This window comes from Echinops telfairi, unplaced genomic scaffold (assembly GCF_000313985.2).
Source record: "Echinops telfairi isolate 266 unplaced genomic scaffold, ASM31398v2 ScPeMD7_18;HRSCAF=68, whole genome shotgun sequence".
In the NCBI taxonomy this organism is placed as follows: Eukaryota; Metazoa; Chordata; class Mammalia; order Afrosoricida; family Tenrecidae; genus Echinops; species Echinops telfairi.
Window position 1 is genome coordinate 42,775,689 of NW_022103915.1, and position 16,686 is coordinate 42,792,374.

Sequence of the window (16,686 nt, forward strand, 5' to 3'; positions counted from 1 at the left end):
CCTAAGGCTGCTTTTCCAGATCACGTCTCAGGCATGTCAACTTTTCACCCCTGCCCCAAATCCAGCCCTTTCAAGACCATATTCAGACCCATGTGAACCAGGAAGAAAGTTTGAGTTGCTCATTGAGGAAAAACATGTGTGCTGAGGTCTCAGGCCAACTTTCCAAGGGCTGGTGCCAGCTCTCAGGCTCCAGATGGCGCGGTCAGTTCAACCAATAGCAAAGGGGGAGGCTGGGTCCGTCTAAGTGGGACCCTAGGGATTCCTGGTAATGAAGCCCAGCTGTACATGCCTGCCTGCCTGGTCACACGCCTCTGTGGCCCGGGGAGGAACAGGGACTTCAGAACCCAGGGCGGGGCGAGCATGTGGAGTGCACAGCCCCGACAGGGTGACAAACACAGCTGATGTCCTTCCTGCCCCCACTCCCCCATAGCCCCTGGTGACCCCTATGCGGCCATGAGATGTGTGTTCTTAGCGACAGCCCCATCGTGCAGCCAGCTCCCAGCTCTGGGATGTGTGCAGAGAATGCCGCCGTTTGCCCTGCTGAGATAGCTGGTTTCTGGAGTGGGTGACCAGCAGGCGGCACCTGCTTCCTAGCACCGAAACCAATGAAAAAACCCAAACAGAATCACTGTCACCTTATGTAGAATATCTGAGGCTTTCCTGGAACTGCTGGAGGGCTTGAACTGCTGACTCCATTCTCAGGGCTTATAAACCAAGGTTTATCTGACGGAGCTACCAGGGTTCCTTCCAATCCACTCCCCACTCCACCTCCCTCAAGCCCAAACTCACTGCCTTAGAGCCAATACGGCCTCAGAGTGACCCGGCCTACGGGACAGGGTCGAACTGCTCCTGTGGGTTTCCCAGATCATAAATTTGTACCGAGTAGAGAGCCTCATCTTCCTCTCACGGAGCAGCTGGTTTCAAACTGCTGACCTCATGGTTAGCAGCTCAGCAAGTAATCCACTATGCCACCAGGGCTCCTGCTCCCAATAGCAGGGGCCTGGAGATGCTTATTCAGCCCCAGCAAGGCTGTGAACTGCCACTTTTGAAAATGTTGCCTTGCAGATCTACCTGTCCTGGTGTTTGTCCTGAGAGGTCACTCACTGAGCAGGACCTTGTCACGTCACTCAGCTGGGCAAGGGCCAACGGAATCTTAGTCCAGGGGCTGGCTCCACGCTCAGGCGCTGCTCACTCCAGCCATCACCTGCGGCAGAGCCTTCTCCCAGTCTGCCATTCCTCACCAGTGCGTACCCAGGCTTCCGGGTCTGCTCTGACCCCAGCATCCTGCTCTTTGCAAGGCCTCTCATGAGATTCTCTAAACAAACCAGCCTGCAAGTACGTCATGGAAAAGTCTGCTCTGGGGCTTTGTCAGTGGCTGAGCCAAAGATGTGAGCTCCAGAAATCCATCTCAAAGAAACACACGACTCGGGGCATGTGCTGGGCAGGAGGAGCTGGCACGGCCTCAACCAACCTGGCTTCCTACCTTGCCAGGCCGAGCTGAGGAGTAACCTGCAGTGCCTTGAGAGAAAGCAAAGGAAGCCCTTGTCTAACCCCATCTTTGACATGCTGCGCAACAGTGGAACCAGAGTCCTAGAGCCTCTTTATCTTAGAAAGTGTCTCCTTCAAGGGCAATGTTCAGCTTGTTTCAGGGGCTTTGGCAGGGAGCTAACGTTTAATAGCAGCCACCACGGACTGTGCATGTGTCTTTATGATTTCATTCCGGCTGCCCAGCAATTGCTTGGCCAGATTGTGAAATGGCCGAGGTGTGTCTCAGGCCAGAGCTGGAGGGAGCTGCAGCTGTGTCCCGGCCGGACTAGGTGCTTCAAACGTGTAGAGGAACCTGGCCGAATGGGTTTTCCCGGGCTGACTTTGAGGGGAGAGAGAATGAGTTTCTATTACTTTGCCTGTCAGAACATATCTGCTTCTAGACATAGTTTTAGTCAACTCCATGGTCAGTTTTCCATGAGGATAAGGGATGCTGCTCCTTGGACTATGTCCTGTAAGAAAATGTCATTATTCGTGGCAAGATCGAATTCTGTAGCGGAGTGTTGAAATTTGTGATTTCCTTTTTGTGGATCAAGGATGAATTGATTGGTTTTTAGATCATCTCTCTACCTCATCAGTAACTCTAGTCAAAAGGAATATTAAAAAAATTTTACTCCAGAGGTTTCTTAGTCTTGTGACCTCAGCAAGGTTGACTACATTATAATAGTGGAGGGCAGGGCTATCCTATCCAGATATGGGAATGGAAAATTTGGGACAATATTTCTAAATCAAAGTTTTTACAAAGCTTTATGGGTAAGGTCCCAGAACCCTGGGAATCAACTGGGGTAATGAAGACTATTTGCATCGTCCTAACTTCTGGAATAATGCTCCAACCACCAAAGACTTCCAGCATTGTTGGGTACCTTCGAGCCAGTTCCGACTTCTAGTAACACTTATGTACAGCAGCATGAAGCATTTCCAAGTCTTTGTGACCATCTTCCCAGTCATTGCTATGTTTCAGCCCCTTGTTGGCAGCTCCTGCCACACTATCTCACTGAAGCTCTTCTGCTTTCTCATGTCCCTCTGCTTTCCCAACCATGATGTCCTTCTTGAGGCACTGGTCCCTCCTGACAATATTCCAAAGGACGTGAGAAGAAGTCCTGGGATTGTGCTTCTATGGCAGCATTCCGGCAATACTTACTCCAAGAAACATTTGCTCTTTCTTCTGGCAGGCCATGGTAGTTTCTTCTTCTTCTTCATTTTTTACTCCATGGTATTTTCAAAAATTTTTTTTCTAACATCCTAATTCAAAAGCATCAATTCTTCTCCTGCCCTCTGGATTCCGGATCAGCTCGCTCTGATCCTTGCCTCTCAGCCACTTGATCCCAAGGCCCCTGCTTTATGACAAAGGTTGGGAACCCCATCGCGCTGCCTCATGGACTTGACAGGTGCTTCTGCTCTGTGTAATAGTCTTGGTGTTTCAGCCTCTCCTGCCTCCACAACTTCAGCTGGGAAGGCCCACTGGCCTTACTGCTGGCTCTTCTTTCTTGATGATCACAGGATTCTCTTCTCGTTTCTGAGATGGCTCACTCATATATACCTCGTGGAGTGGCAAGCCTGGCCAATCCCCAAGGTAGTGTCCTCTACATCTTATTTGCAGTGACCAGGTGACAGTCACAAGGACTATGGATAGAAGAACCAATAAGCAAGTGATTGTACTTTACCATGTCATCTTTGTAAAGTTCTCATCATAGACGTTTGTGACCACAAGGCATCTTCAGACCTGTTCTGATCCCCTTTTCCCATGCTTTATGCTCCTCCACTAGCCTTGTCCACCTTTGAGATTTCAGGGTAGCTGGTGGGCAGTCAGCAACTGAAAGTTAAGTTGCAGCTATATCTATTTGTTATGTTTTATCAGTGCTCATCACTTTTTCTTGTGGAGTTCATACTTTCAATACGGAGTTCAAAGACATGTATTTTTGCAAAGCCTATCACTTTAACTTCTGCTGTCCTCACTCACTGCCCTCAGTCGACTCTGACACGCGGAGGCCCTAGAGGTCGAGCCAAAATGCTTCTGTGAGTTTCTGAGACCATAACGCCCCACCGGAATAGAACTCCCGGTCTGTCTCCCTTGGAGTGGCTGGTGGTTTCAAACTGCCGACCTTGCCGTTAGTAGCCCATCTCATAGCCACGGTCCAACTAGGGCATCTTAATGCCTATTTCCTAGTTTCACAAACAAACAAACAAACAAACAAACAAAAACAAAGCAATAGGAAAGAGTAATTGAACCGGACAAGAACTTTTAAGCAGTTTTGTTTGGCTTGAAATTAAATAGAGGCTTAGTCAGAGTCGACTTGATGCAGTATTTTTTTAGGGTGATTGTTTTTAGGGTAAATGGAGCCCAGAAGCTAACAAGGCTATGGGTCGCTACAAGGAAGGCACCGGGGTCATAGATATTTTTTTTAGAAGACAAGGAAAGCATAGAACAGTTGCAGTGATGACAACATTCTTGTGGTTTTGAGCTTTTCGAACTAAATTGAATTCAGAAAACCTGATTATGGGGCAAAAGGGTATAAACTTCTCTCTCTTTCAGGCTGTAACTATCTGACAAATGGGAAAGTCCCCCTCTGTGTGATTGAATGAGAGCGGGCAAACTTCAACCACACAGCAATGTATTCCCATTATTGGAAGACTTTCTGGTGGAGGGGCATCCCAGTGTAAGTTGCATTCAGAAGAGCCAAACGGATCAGTCCCAGTTGGGGAAGCAGGGGACAATCTTTCCTAGTTGTGCACCCTGTGAGCAGCTTGCCCAAACAGCCACCTGCCACGGAGAGGGGGTATGGATGTTCTTAAGGGTCTGGAGTCAGGGGCTAGATTTTCCAGGTTCCTCATGGCCATAGCTGGCCCACTACCAAACTTCGGTGTCCCACATACATTTAGACCCAAACCAAATTCATTGTCATTGAGTTAAGGCTGACTCCTAGAGATCCTGCCAGCCAAGTGGAACGGTTCCATAGGATTTCTAAGGCTGTACAGTTTTGCAAAAGCAGACCGCTCCACTCTTCTCCCATGGAGCAGTTGGTGGATTCAAATCATGACCTTTCAGTTCGCAGCGAAGTGCTCACGCACTGCTCCACTAGGGTGCCTTCCTCATTCACCGGGTTCTTTGCAAGTGGATGCGGAAATCCCAAGAGAATGCTATTCATTTTCTTCTAGTAAAGACTTTTCAAGTTGAGAGTACAAAGGCCTATCTCTAGATAACAGTGAAAAGAAGTCCAAATGCACAACTAAAAATAGCAATTACCAGGAAACTCACAGTGGAAATATCATGGTCAAATACTCACTCTATAGGACTTAAGATGTATGAATTTGGGCAGGCTGGACAGCTTGCTGATTCTGACCTAAATAAATGATCTAAGGCATATGATAACAAAAAAGCTCTATCCAAGAAATTGGGCCATGGCCGTTAATGGCTTAACCATTTCTCTACCTGCAGCCCTTGAACTTAAGCACGAGAGCTTCATGGCAGAGTGGTGCAGTTGGAGAGAAAGATAAAGTATCGTTTTCACTCAGCTAGGACACAGGGATGCTAGTGATTCTAGGCGACTGCCTTAAGTTCTTGGTTAACCAGGTTCTCTAACTTGAAGAAACATTTTTGATAACATGAGCTGATATCAAGACTTTTAGAGAACTCCCCCAGCTATTCTGAGGTGGACCGTCTCTTTTGGAAAGCATCCAGGATCCCAGCTTTTTCTTCATTCCAACAATTCTTCTCCATATTTCTCCCCTGTACACGACTCCCATCTTTTTGGGGGATCTTTTTCACAGTTCCTTCAGCAACGCAATAAAGAGAGCACAAAGAGAGAAAGTGGAAAAGCCCCGAGTGAAACAAGCAAACAAAACCCTGTGAAGTGGTCTCGTTCATTCTGACCTGCAAGAGGAGGAAATGGAAACTCTAGGTCAAATAACGCTATTTCGGTTACTGATGGCCATTTTTTGTTGAGTGGATCTTTCTTGACCAATCAACACCTTGAGGAATGCCGTGATTTAATTATTTATAATTATAAATATTTTTAAAGTATGAACAATGCGCTTTTGATGGTCATTTAAGTAGGCAATAAATTGGCCCCCAAATGATCAGTTTGAGTATTAGCTTTATTATCCATTAGCTTCATAGAAAGATACCCGTCGGCAGAGCCAATGGGTCATCCTCCCCCTCCCTCCAGCCCTTAATGAATGAAGATAACAAAAATGTACCTGTCCTGCGGTGTCGTAGAGTCCGAGCAAGTGCTGCTTGCCTCCCACTGTCACAGTAACTGTGGAGAAGAGAAAAGGAGAGTCCATAACACACCAGCTTCAACCAGGACCGTTCCCATGTCTCCATGCCAACATTTCCCTGGGCAGCACGGCTGAACATAGGCCTCACCCGTGTATGTTCTGAAACAAAGCGACAGCGTGGTTTCCAAGTGAAAGGCAACCTCGGGCTGCCGTGAGAGCAGATGGGCTGAGCCAGGTCCAATTGCTCAACCACAGTGAGTTTCATTGAAGCCACTCGGGAACTCTCAGGCTGCTCATTGATCTTTTTAAACCAGTGCCATTGAGTGGATTCTGATTCTTAGTCACCCTCTGAGCCATGGTAGAGCTGCCTGTAATCGTTATGGTGACCGCCACATCTTCGTCCCACAGAGGGACTGGGGAGCAGCCGAGTACTTTGACCAGGGCGTCTCATCAGGCCCTTAGACTATCAGGCTCCCGGAGGAAAAGGAAAAAGATGCTGGGCTCCTTTGAAATGGTTTTCTTCTCTTGTTTGGCTTGAGCCAGCTTTCAGGATAGAGCATTGCGTAAGCAACTTCTGTTAGCAATCTCTCTGCATTTATCTGTCTTTGAAATGCTGAGAACAAAGAATATTTACTTACCTATACATTTTGATAGCAAAGCAAAAAAAAAAAGAAAAAGAAGTGGGTGGGGTGGGAAGGGGTGCTCAACATATCAAAACATCAAGTATTCCTATGGTTTAGCTCAACCAACTTTGAACCTTAGCTGCAGAAGGAAATGCTATAGGGGTTTGGTTTCAAAAAATCTACAAGGTAGAAATAAAGCAAAAAACAGAACTCGATTTCCCCAGCAGGCTCCCTGCCTGGGGAAGCAATTGTGTTTTCAAGTGAGAAGCAACACAGGGATGCCAATGACCTTGTACATGGCTGGAAATGAAATAAAGTCTTGAGTTCAATGACACAGAGCAAATGCAGAAGTAGCACGATTTGCTTGGAGAATGGAAAGGACCAACATCCAAAGAAATGCCGTCTTTCTGGAAAAAGGACATAAAGTAGGGCAGCACAAGGTGATTTTTCCTGGTTGTGTTAAAAAGAAAGTCTTGAGAGAAGGCAGCATAAAGACGCTTCGTCAGTCTTCCTACCACAGGCTGTGCAGAAATGAAAATACGTGAAATAACAGCCACATCGCTACTATCTTCTCTCGTCTCCTGGCAGCTCAGACTCGCTGATTCAGTGCTGGTTTTCCTGGGATTGTTCTCACAAGTCTGGGCTGTGTGCGTGCAAATTACCTCGGCATGGCTCATTCTTTGGAAAGCAGTTGTTTAAGATCACCACCTCCCCAGACTCTTTTTCTATTCTACGCAGATCAACCAGTGCTCGCTGGCTAACTGGCTGCAGCCAGACAGAGGAGCTGGGAAATGGGTATCCATACATGGTGAACCCATCGCCAGCCAACAAGAGCTGCCTCACCACCAGAAGGTGGACTTTTAAACATTTTGACATTCCGTCATAAATAATGCAGCAATGGAACCGACGACGACGAGTCTGTGTGACCCAGGACTTCCTGTCCTGATTTATATTCCTATTTGTGAGTGCACTGGCAGATGAAAACCCAGTCAGATGTTCCTGAGATCTGTGTAAATGGCTGCTTTAATGACCAATTCACGGCCCAGTCATGACTCAGGAATGAAGGGAAATAATCCAGCAATTACAACATGGAATTTCCTGCCTGTATCAAGCCCAGTACATGCAGGCAAGGGGCAGCTGTCCCTGAGACCCCTTGAGCTGTCCCATGACACACAGGCCCAGGGTCATCTGTTGGGTGAGCATTAGAAGCTGAGCCACACTGGCTGTCACACTGGGCACTCTTAATATTCCTAAGCGAAGATTATGCCCTTTGTCACCACAGCCCGGAAGGGCCTGCTCACATTTTGGCCATCTTCTCAAGAGAACAGTCATTGCTTCCAGGCTGCTTTCCCTCCGACCCCACCCTTCTCGCCCTGCTTTGGCTCCGGGAATTTCACAGGCCTGAGTTGAGTCCGAGCTCTGCAAGGATGGGCGGTCGATTGAGTGTCTTCATCTACAGCCTCGTCTTTCCTTGCTCAGTGTTGGGAAGTAGAAAGGCCACAGACCATCCTTCCTGTGACGGAGCGAGAAGATAGTGATTTATGGGTCAAGCACCAACACAACACAGGGTAGTACACACTGTGCCAGAGGCAGCATGGGGCGTGTGTTTGGGTGTGCGTGCCTTTGTAGACACAGTGGTGCGGGGCCGTCAGAGAAGACTTCCTGGAGGAGGAGGAGCCTGAGGTGAGACCTGCAGGATAGGCACTGGGCAGGGATGATCCGGGGAGATGGGGTTGAAGAGGTGACCATACAGGATTAGGTTTCCCTGGATCATTAATTTAGGCTTTATTCTAGAGTTTTTGTTACGTTATTGAGGAAATGCATATGGGCAACTTCTGACCTCTGGTCATACAAAGAAGGAGACTCCAATTATACATCTGCCTGAGGATGATTCCTATGAGGCAGAGGTCAGGCATGCTTCCGTCATCGAACTTCCTTTACCTATTCAGACACCATCCGGCCTTCCCACGTGCTCTTCGGCTCGTAGTCCCTCAACCTTCCTGATGCCATGACCCTTTCATACAGTTCCTCATGTGGTGGTGACCCCCGCAACCATAACATTATTTTCGTTGTTAATTCGTAAGTATAATTTTGCCACTGTTATGTATCGGACGACCCCTGTGAAAGGGTCGTTTGATTCCCAAGGGGTTGCAACACACAGGTTGAGAACGGCTGCTCTACAGCAGTGACCATAGAGTTCACAGACAATGACTATGGGGCTTAATAGGGGCGCGAACAGCTAACAGAATGTGAACGATACAATTCTTTTGTCCGTTGCTCCTCTTCCGAAGCCATGCTGGCAGACATGCCTCTCTGACATTAGTCATATTTAAAAACAACAAAACCCTCCCACCCCCACCCCCGAGGTTCAGCCACATGCTCCCTTGGCTTCTGGTTCATTCCGGGGCCAAGAAGCCTGCCTGCTTGTCACTCTGCCTCAAGGCCTTGAGGTGGCTCCTGTGCTTGGTCTCAAGGTCTTGAAGCTGAAGCCTCTGGTGACTTTGATGTGGCCTCTGCTGCCTCCACCACTTCAGATAGGGAACTCCCATGCAATCCGCTGGTGCCTCTTCTTTCTTGAAGGTCGGGGGATTCCTCTTTTCCTGTTTCTGAGATGGCTCACATTGATACCCAGTGGAATGAATGGCAAAATCAACCGATCCCCCAGTTCGTCACCTGTACCTTATTTGCATGCTCCCACCCAGTCACTGGTTGGGAGCTACAAGGACTGCAGCAGGAAGACCCTCAACAACAGTAATTTGACTTCCCACAGATACGGGACTCGAGTTCTGATAGCCTACGAACGTGGGACAGAAGGAATTAAACCAATTCCCTTGGGTTAAAGTGGAATGGTGATCTTTGGAAGTCACTTTTAATTCCTCTCCCCGACTCTCTGCCCACACTGCACCCTCCGCCCCAGTCCCTTATTCTTCCCACGCTTTCTGAAGAAAGAGATGGTGACACAGAGACCACCAGGGGGCAGCTGGGGCTAGACGCACGTGCCTCACACACTGTCTGGTGCACAGGCTCCGGTTCTGTGAGCTCTTACCTCGGATTAGCAGTGGATGCCGCCTTGTGCGCTAACCTGTGTCCTATGAGATGCCTTCAATTGGAAAGGAATCCGGCATCACAATGTAGAGAAACGATAGCCATACAACGCGAATGGTAAATATATCAGGATCTGTTGCCTTTGAAAGTGACTCATGGTGACTCTATGTGTATCAGAGTATAAATGTGCTCCACGGGGATTTGATTTCTTTTTTTTAAGTCATTTCATTGTGATTTGGAAAAAAGTTTATAGAGTATATTAGTTCTTCATTTAATAGTTTCAGAGTGTTCTCAATGGCTGCTTTTTTCTGGGGGAAGTAGAGCATTAGATCTGAAGTGCTTCTGGTTGGATTTAACACTCTCCCGACACGATCCGTTTCTGCCACCTAGGGTCTCATGGTAACAGCAGTGAGGAGGAAAGGGCCTTTTAGGTCCGAGAGCTCTGTCTTTGAATCCTGTCTTTGGGATGCTCCATCAAGGTGACCTGAGGGGCATCACTTCACATCGCGGAACTCCTCGATCCTAAAATACCAAAACTCAACTCACTGCCCCTGAGTCGATGCTGACTCAGGTGGCGCTATAGAGCAGGGTGGACCTGCCCCTGGGGGTGTCCGAGACGGTGAAGATGGTGTCACCATCATCTCTCTGTGGGGACACTAGTTAACGCAATGGCCTCACTTCAGTTAAGGGAGCATTCCCCACGGGCCTGGGGCCCCTCTGGAGCACACCCTTCCTTAGCAGGTAGCCGGGGAAGAGTAGAGCATGAGGCATTTGTGAATACTTCTTCCTCCTCCCCTTAAGCTGAAAGATACATTCCGGTTTACACACTAGCAGCACTCTAACAATGAGTTTGGGGTGGCATCATGGTGCTAAGGGTTCCCGCGGCCCACCTCACTCCAAGGTGGTTAGCAGTACAAATGGGGTTCCGACGATGACCCCACAGTGGGTTCTTTCCTTTGCAGCTGTGCATCCTGCTCTGTACAATCCCCCACCCCCCAATCCCCGGTGCAAATACACAGATGCCGCTCAGATTGGCTCTAGGTCAGGTTTCTGTCTTTTGGCTTCGACACATAAGGAGTTCCTTTCTCTTCTGCACGTGAGCCCAAGCACATCAAAGAGCTATTGCGAGGGGACAGTTAAGGAAGAAAGTGTGTGTGGCACACAGCCTGCGCATAGTGGGTGTGGGACAGTGGCTGCTTTCTCTCTGTCGACAAATACTTATGGACTCTCTCCAGAGGTCAGGGGTCAGTCTGTCTGCTGTGCTGGCTATACACCCAAAGGTCACCCTCTTGAAGTTGTGTTAGATGTTTTTCCATGTTTCGGTGTAACACCCAGGATGGATGGACCTACGGGGACAGCAAGTAGGATAAGCGGTTTGGGGGGAAAGGGGGTACAGTGGTGGGGGTGGGATACAAGGGAGATGATGTCAAGGAGGTTAAGTAGAATAAGAAGGTCAGGAAACAGATTGTGGTAGCGTTTGTGTAATTCTACTTGCTGTGATTGAACTATGGACTGATAATTTATTCATTCCCAAGTCCTAATACATTTATAAAAGCCCGTTGAGTCGATTCTCACTCGGGGCAGGGCGTGGGTCACGTAGAACTGGGTGCCTTAAGGCTTTCTTCCCTATAAGCTTCCTCGGCCACTGGATGGGTTCGAGCAACAACTTTTAGGTTAGTACTCAATGCCTTTAAGTTGATTCTGATCCGTAGCGACCCTATGCTATAGGACCAGGTAGAATATTCCTGTGGGTTTCCAAGACGGTAACTCCGTGGACGTAGAAAACCTCATTTTTCTCCTGCAGAGTAGCTGGTGGTTTCAAACTGCTGACCTTGTGGTTAGCAGCCCCACTCGAAACCCACTGCACCAACAGGGCCAACCATTTGTGCCAACCAGCACAGAGCAGAAACATCATTTGTGAATTCCTCATCCCTTTCTCTCCTGTAGCTATTGAGGCATATGATTCACCCTACCCACTGGACTAGAAGATCTTCGAGGGAAGGCTCTATACCCCGCAGGCCCCGCAGTGGACAGCACAGCTCCGGGCACCCAGGAGTCAGTTCGGAATGCACGGTATAGAAATGGAGCACCGGGACAAGTCCGGCCAAAGGAAGTCTGGCAAAATGTGCAGGGCTGCAGTTTGTAGCTCCAGGCCAGACGTGGACTGCTGGGAAGTCCCTGCCTGGCAGACAGTGGTCAGGCCCAGTCCCAGGTGACTTTCTATTCTCAAAGCTATTCACGTTGTTTTCTGAGCTTTAAGAGGTTCAGGGGGCCTGCTAATGGCTCGGCGAGTTCTCTCCATAAAGTGAGAAACGCTGCTGTGACCTGTTAGTATGTAAAATGAAGGTCTTCCTGAGCCCACTGACTGCTCTGCTCCTTTCTTTCTGCTTCGGACTTGTGTGTTGGCCATTCCACTTTGAGAGGATTGCCGTGGACAATTTTGTGGGTGCCTGTGTGGTGTCAATAAAGCCTGGTTGGGGCTTGCTCTCAGTTTCATTCAGCAAGAAAATATCCCAGCTCAGACCATCAACCTAACACATTGCCAGGACCACGGACCTGATTCACAGCACATTTGCCATCGACAGATGAGCTGGCTGGCTAAACCGTTTTTAAAATTTTTTTATTTTTCATACTCTATATGATCTAAGGTCCAAGAGAGTCTAAAATGGTGGAACTATCAGGTAGTTGGGAGGAAGCCTCACAGTACCCCCCAGTGTTGTTAGCAGCATGCACTCTCACTAGCAGGTAGCATGAGACAGGCTTGACTGTGTGAATATAGTGTGTTTGTAGTCATCTGTAGTTTAGTACATCAGAATGCGCTTTTGGAGGAAGAGACACCAGATTGTAGATACAGCAAGAAATAGAATTAAAAAAAAAAAGAAATAGAGTTCCTCAAGCCCATGTGGTGAGCCAACAAGAAAGACGGCCGGCCGGTCTCCTGTGCTATGGACGGGATTGTTCTTGCGAGGTGCTGCCGAGTCAATTCAGACTCCTGGTCCCCAGGAGGAACACAGCATGAGGTGCACCCGTCTCACAATCGTTGTCATGCTCCAGCCCCTTGATGCCACTGTGTCAGCTTTTAACGGAGGGGGCGAAACACTACGTAATTTAAGGTTTAGTTTGTTAAAAATGAAAAATATAACAGCTCCCTCCCTTGCAGTAACATTCCTTTTAAATTTAATCAGTAGGGATGTTCTAACTCAGGAAGAAGGCAAACAAGGTCATTTAGATAAACAATGGAGCACGATGCACTTAGTCCTAGAAGAATTAGTTCTTCTCACATGGTCCTACTGGATACTTGCCCTTGTAAAGAGTTGAAGAACTGGGTGCTATAGCAAAATGTGGCGAAGAAACCAGGTGGTGCCTGGTTATTGGAAAGAAAGGGAGGGTGGGGTGGAAAGGGGGAACTGATTACAGGGATCTACGTATAACCTCCTTCCTGGGGATGGGACAACAGAAGAGTGGGTGAAGGCAGACATCGGACAGTGTAAGATATGACAAAATAATAATTTATAAATTATCAAGGGTTCATGAGCGAGTGGGGAGCAGGGAGGGAGGGGGAAAAGTGAGGAGCTGATGCCAGGGGCTTAAGTGGAGAGCAAATGTTTTGAGAATGTTCAGGGCAAGGAATGTACAAATGTGCTTGACACAATTGATGTGTGTATGGATTGTGATAAGAGTTGTATGAGCCCCTAATAAAACGATTAAAAAGAAAGAAAGAAAAGCTTTTGGGGTCTTAAAGGCTTGTCTTCAAACAAACCTGGGAGAAGCACACCAACCTGTGTGATCAGAGGATTGCAAATAATAAAACCCAAATCTGAAGGCGAGAATGGTATCAGAGATTAAATTTGAACACCTGGCTTGCAGAAGATGAAGGATGACAGTGGAAACCCAAACCCATTAGCAGAGTCCCCACCTGGAGTAAGCCTCTGGTGACTCCTCTCAGACCTTAGTTCAGGGACCTGAACAGCCTTCCTAACAGATAGAGAGCACTGTAAAGTAGATTATGGCAGAAACTGGCTAAAATATAACACCTTAGCAGTTGACATTCCTTTTGACCTATTTTAAAGTTGTTTGAGTTTTTACTACTTTCTGCTTTCTTTTTGATGGAAACTTTCCTTCATTTTGTCTTACAAGCTTTTGGTTTGTGTGTTCATTTCTTTTATTTTTTTGGTGCTGGATGATTTTCTGTATATGAAGTCCAGGAGAGGTAAACTGATAGAGACAATACTGGATTACTAATTTACCTAGGGGCATGATGGGGCGTTTGGGGGTGGGGGTGGGGAACTAACAACAAGGAGTACAATAAAGAAGGACAAATTCTGACATTGATTGTAGTGATGATTGTACAACTCTTCTTTTTAAAAAAAATCATTTTAATGGGGCTTCGTGCAATTCTTATCACAATCCATCCATCCATTGTGTCAAGCACATTTGTACATTTGTTGCCACCATCATTCTCAAAACATTTGCTTTCTACTTGAGTCCTTAATATCAGCTCCTCATTTTCTTCCCTCCCGCCCTACTCTCCCCTCCCTCATGAACCCTTCATGATTTATAAATTATTATTTCTCATATATTACACTGTCCGACATCTCCCCTCGCCCACTTCTCTGTTGTCCATCCCCCAGGGAGGAGGTTATACATAGATTCTTGTAATTGGCTCCCGATTGCACAACTGTTCTTAATATGACTAACAATTAGATTGTATGATAGGTGAGTTATACGACAATAAAACTATCTACAAAAAAGCAATGGAGCGTGAGACCCGAGGGGAGGGTGGTCTGACAACCACTGGAGAAATGGAGATATCAATTGTTTCCTGTGAAACTTCCTTATTTTGTCACATTATTTGACTCTTGTGATCATTGTAAAACCTGCTAATTATGTCCTGAAAACCTTAAAAAAATTTTTTTTTGGTCATTTATATAGTTTAAGGTATGTAACTTATTTGGTTTTCACGGAATCTTTCTACTGCCAGGTACTTTTCTCTCCTCGGGTGGTCAACTTTACTATTCTTACTGAGCAGGGAAAGAACCTCCCATTGGGGACCAGCCCCATCTTGCTGCGTAGGGCAAGGGGTGAAGGGCACAGAATGCCAGATACAGCTTGCTGGATAAAAATTGCTAAGATGATTTGCAAATGCCTTTGCCACTCATGCCACGGACAGTCTTCTTGTAAAGAGGAAGAGGCATCTTTGGTGAAGTCAAGGCCAAAAAGAAATTCTTAAGGCCCTAAAGAACGTGACTTCAAGAGATATAAAAGGGAACACTTGGTGTGGTGACTCTTCTGTTGAGGGCAAGACAAAAATTTGAATAAGACCGGAGTGGTTTTCATCCCACTAGACCCTCAAAAAAGTCTTTGATGGGGCAATGGTAGAGGTGAGCAGAGTGTAGGCTCTTTTTAATATGCAGCTTCTGATTCTGTAGGTCTGGGTCGGACATGAGAACTGTATTTTAATAAACTTCTAGGTGGTAATATTGCTGCTGTTCCATGGACCACATTTTGAATGAAAAGGCTCCAATCCTTCCTTAAAATAAGGCTATCTTCAGGCTCTCTTGTGGCTGGATTGTTCTGTGGGTTAGACACTGGGCTGCAAGGATGGTTGTTCAAGCCCACCAGTTGTCTGCTCCTGTAAAGGATTTGCAGTCTTGGAAATCCTATATATTTCTACAAGCTGGAAACAATTTGATAACAGTAGGTGGGTTGAGCCCCTCTGGTGCTTTAGAGATAAAGGGAGAAGTTGTTCTAGGGGGGAAATGGACCCTAGATTCATGTGCATTTTATAGACACTCTGTTATAAAATTTTAAACAAAGACAAATGAAAGACAAGTCATCCAGATGAGGGGAGCTGTCATTTAGAAAGGTGTCTAAAAGATACCTGGCCACGTGGTTTGATTATAGACTATCTAAAACAAAGGAAATCTTTTTACAATCATGATGGATGGCAATCCAATTCATCGCCGAAACAGGAGGAAGTATGGAACATGGAGAAGGACCATGACTGGGATTTGAACACAACTGTAGATTAGGGAGTTTTGCAGACTTGATTCTGAGGCCCTCTCACCACCAGGCTACTGGATGGTCATGACCATTTGGCCTTGGTATCTCAATTTCTATTAAGGGCATGACAAGGAAAGCCCCCTGATGGCAAGACTGCCCTTCTTTGGTTTGGCTAGGAGTGTTGTAATCTACTTTCAAACACACTCTGCCTGAAGGCAATGTTTCTGCCACATTGCTGGTAAATGGTCGGAAAGCACTCAAATGGAAGCTGAATTTATGTCAAGGCTGAAAATAGAGTTAAAGCTTTCACTGTAAAACTGCAGCCTTCAGCAAACTAAGTGTTTAGAATTTAAGGTCTAATACAAAATAAGTACCCTATATACTCATGTATAAGCTGAGTTTTTCAGCACATTTTTAATGCAGTTTTTGTGGTAAAATTAGGTACTTCGACTGATATTCAGGTCAGCTTATACTCTAGTATATACGGTAGTACAAAAGCCATGCTGAAAGGTACATGGGTTTGGACAGCAGCTGGAGTATTGATTGTTACTTCCCCCTTATTGGTCTTCTGAGATTCTCCCCCGTGCCCCCGCTCACCTCCCACCACCGAACAACAGCGCTTCTGACCCAGGGACCCTCTATGAAAGGTTAGAACTGCCCTATAGGGTTTGCAAAACTATAAATCCTTATGAAGCAGACTGGCACACTTTTTTCCTCCGAAGAGTGGCTGGTGGGTTTAAATGGCTAGTTGAGTATCAGCCCAATGCTTAACCCACTGTGCTACTTGGACCCCTTCTTCAGGGGATAATTATAGTACGAAGGAAGCTTGGTGGCACAGTGGTTCAGTGCTTGGCCACAAACTAAAAGGTTAATGGCTAGAACCATGTGAGAAAGATGTGGCGACCTGTTTAAATAAAGATTTGCAGCCTGGGAATCCGTATGGGTGGTTTGCTCTATCTTGCAAGGTTGCTATGAGTTGAAATCAACTCAATGGCAATGAGTTTATTTTATTTTAAAAAAAAACTCATCTTAGGAGAGCCTGGCTGGTGCAAAGGTTACTGCAGCAGACTGCCACCTGAAAGGTTAGAAGTTCGAGTCCACCTTGAGGTTCTTGGAAGCACGACCTGGTGATATGTTTTCCAAAAAATCAGCCAATGAAACTCCTACAGAGACCAGTTCGACTCTGACATACTCGGGGTCACTAGGAGTCGGAGATAACGCCACAGAACCCAGTAATGCTGTTAGGTGTCCC

The 16,686-nt window shown here is 46.8% G+C and overlaps 1 protein-coding gene across 1 annotated transcript in view; it reads right to left on the reverse strand.

Moving 5' to 3' along the window:
* The window catches only part of RHOJ (ras homolog family member J), a 111,512-nt gene that overhangs the window by 21,623 nt on the left and 73,203 nt on the right, over positions 1–16,686 (reverse strand). Inside the window, exon 2 of the mRNA XM_004698641.2 lies at positions 5,743–5,801. Coding sequence (XP_004698698.1) covers positions 5,743–5,801 — 59 coding nt within the window. The remainder of the gene's footprint in view (positions 1–5,742; positions 5,802–16,686) is intronic.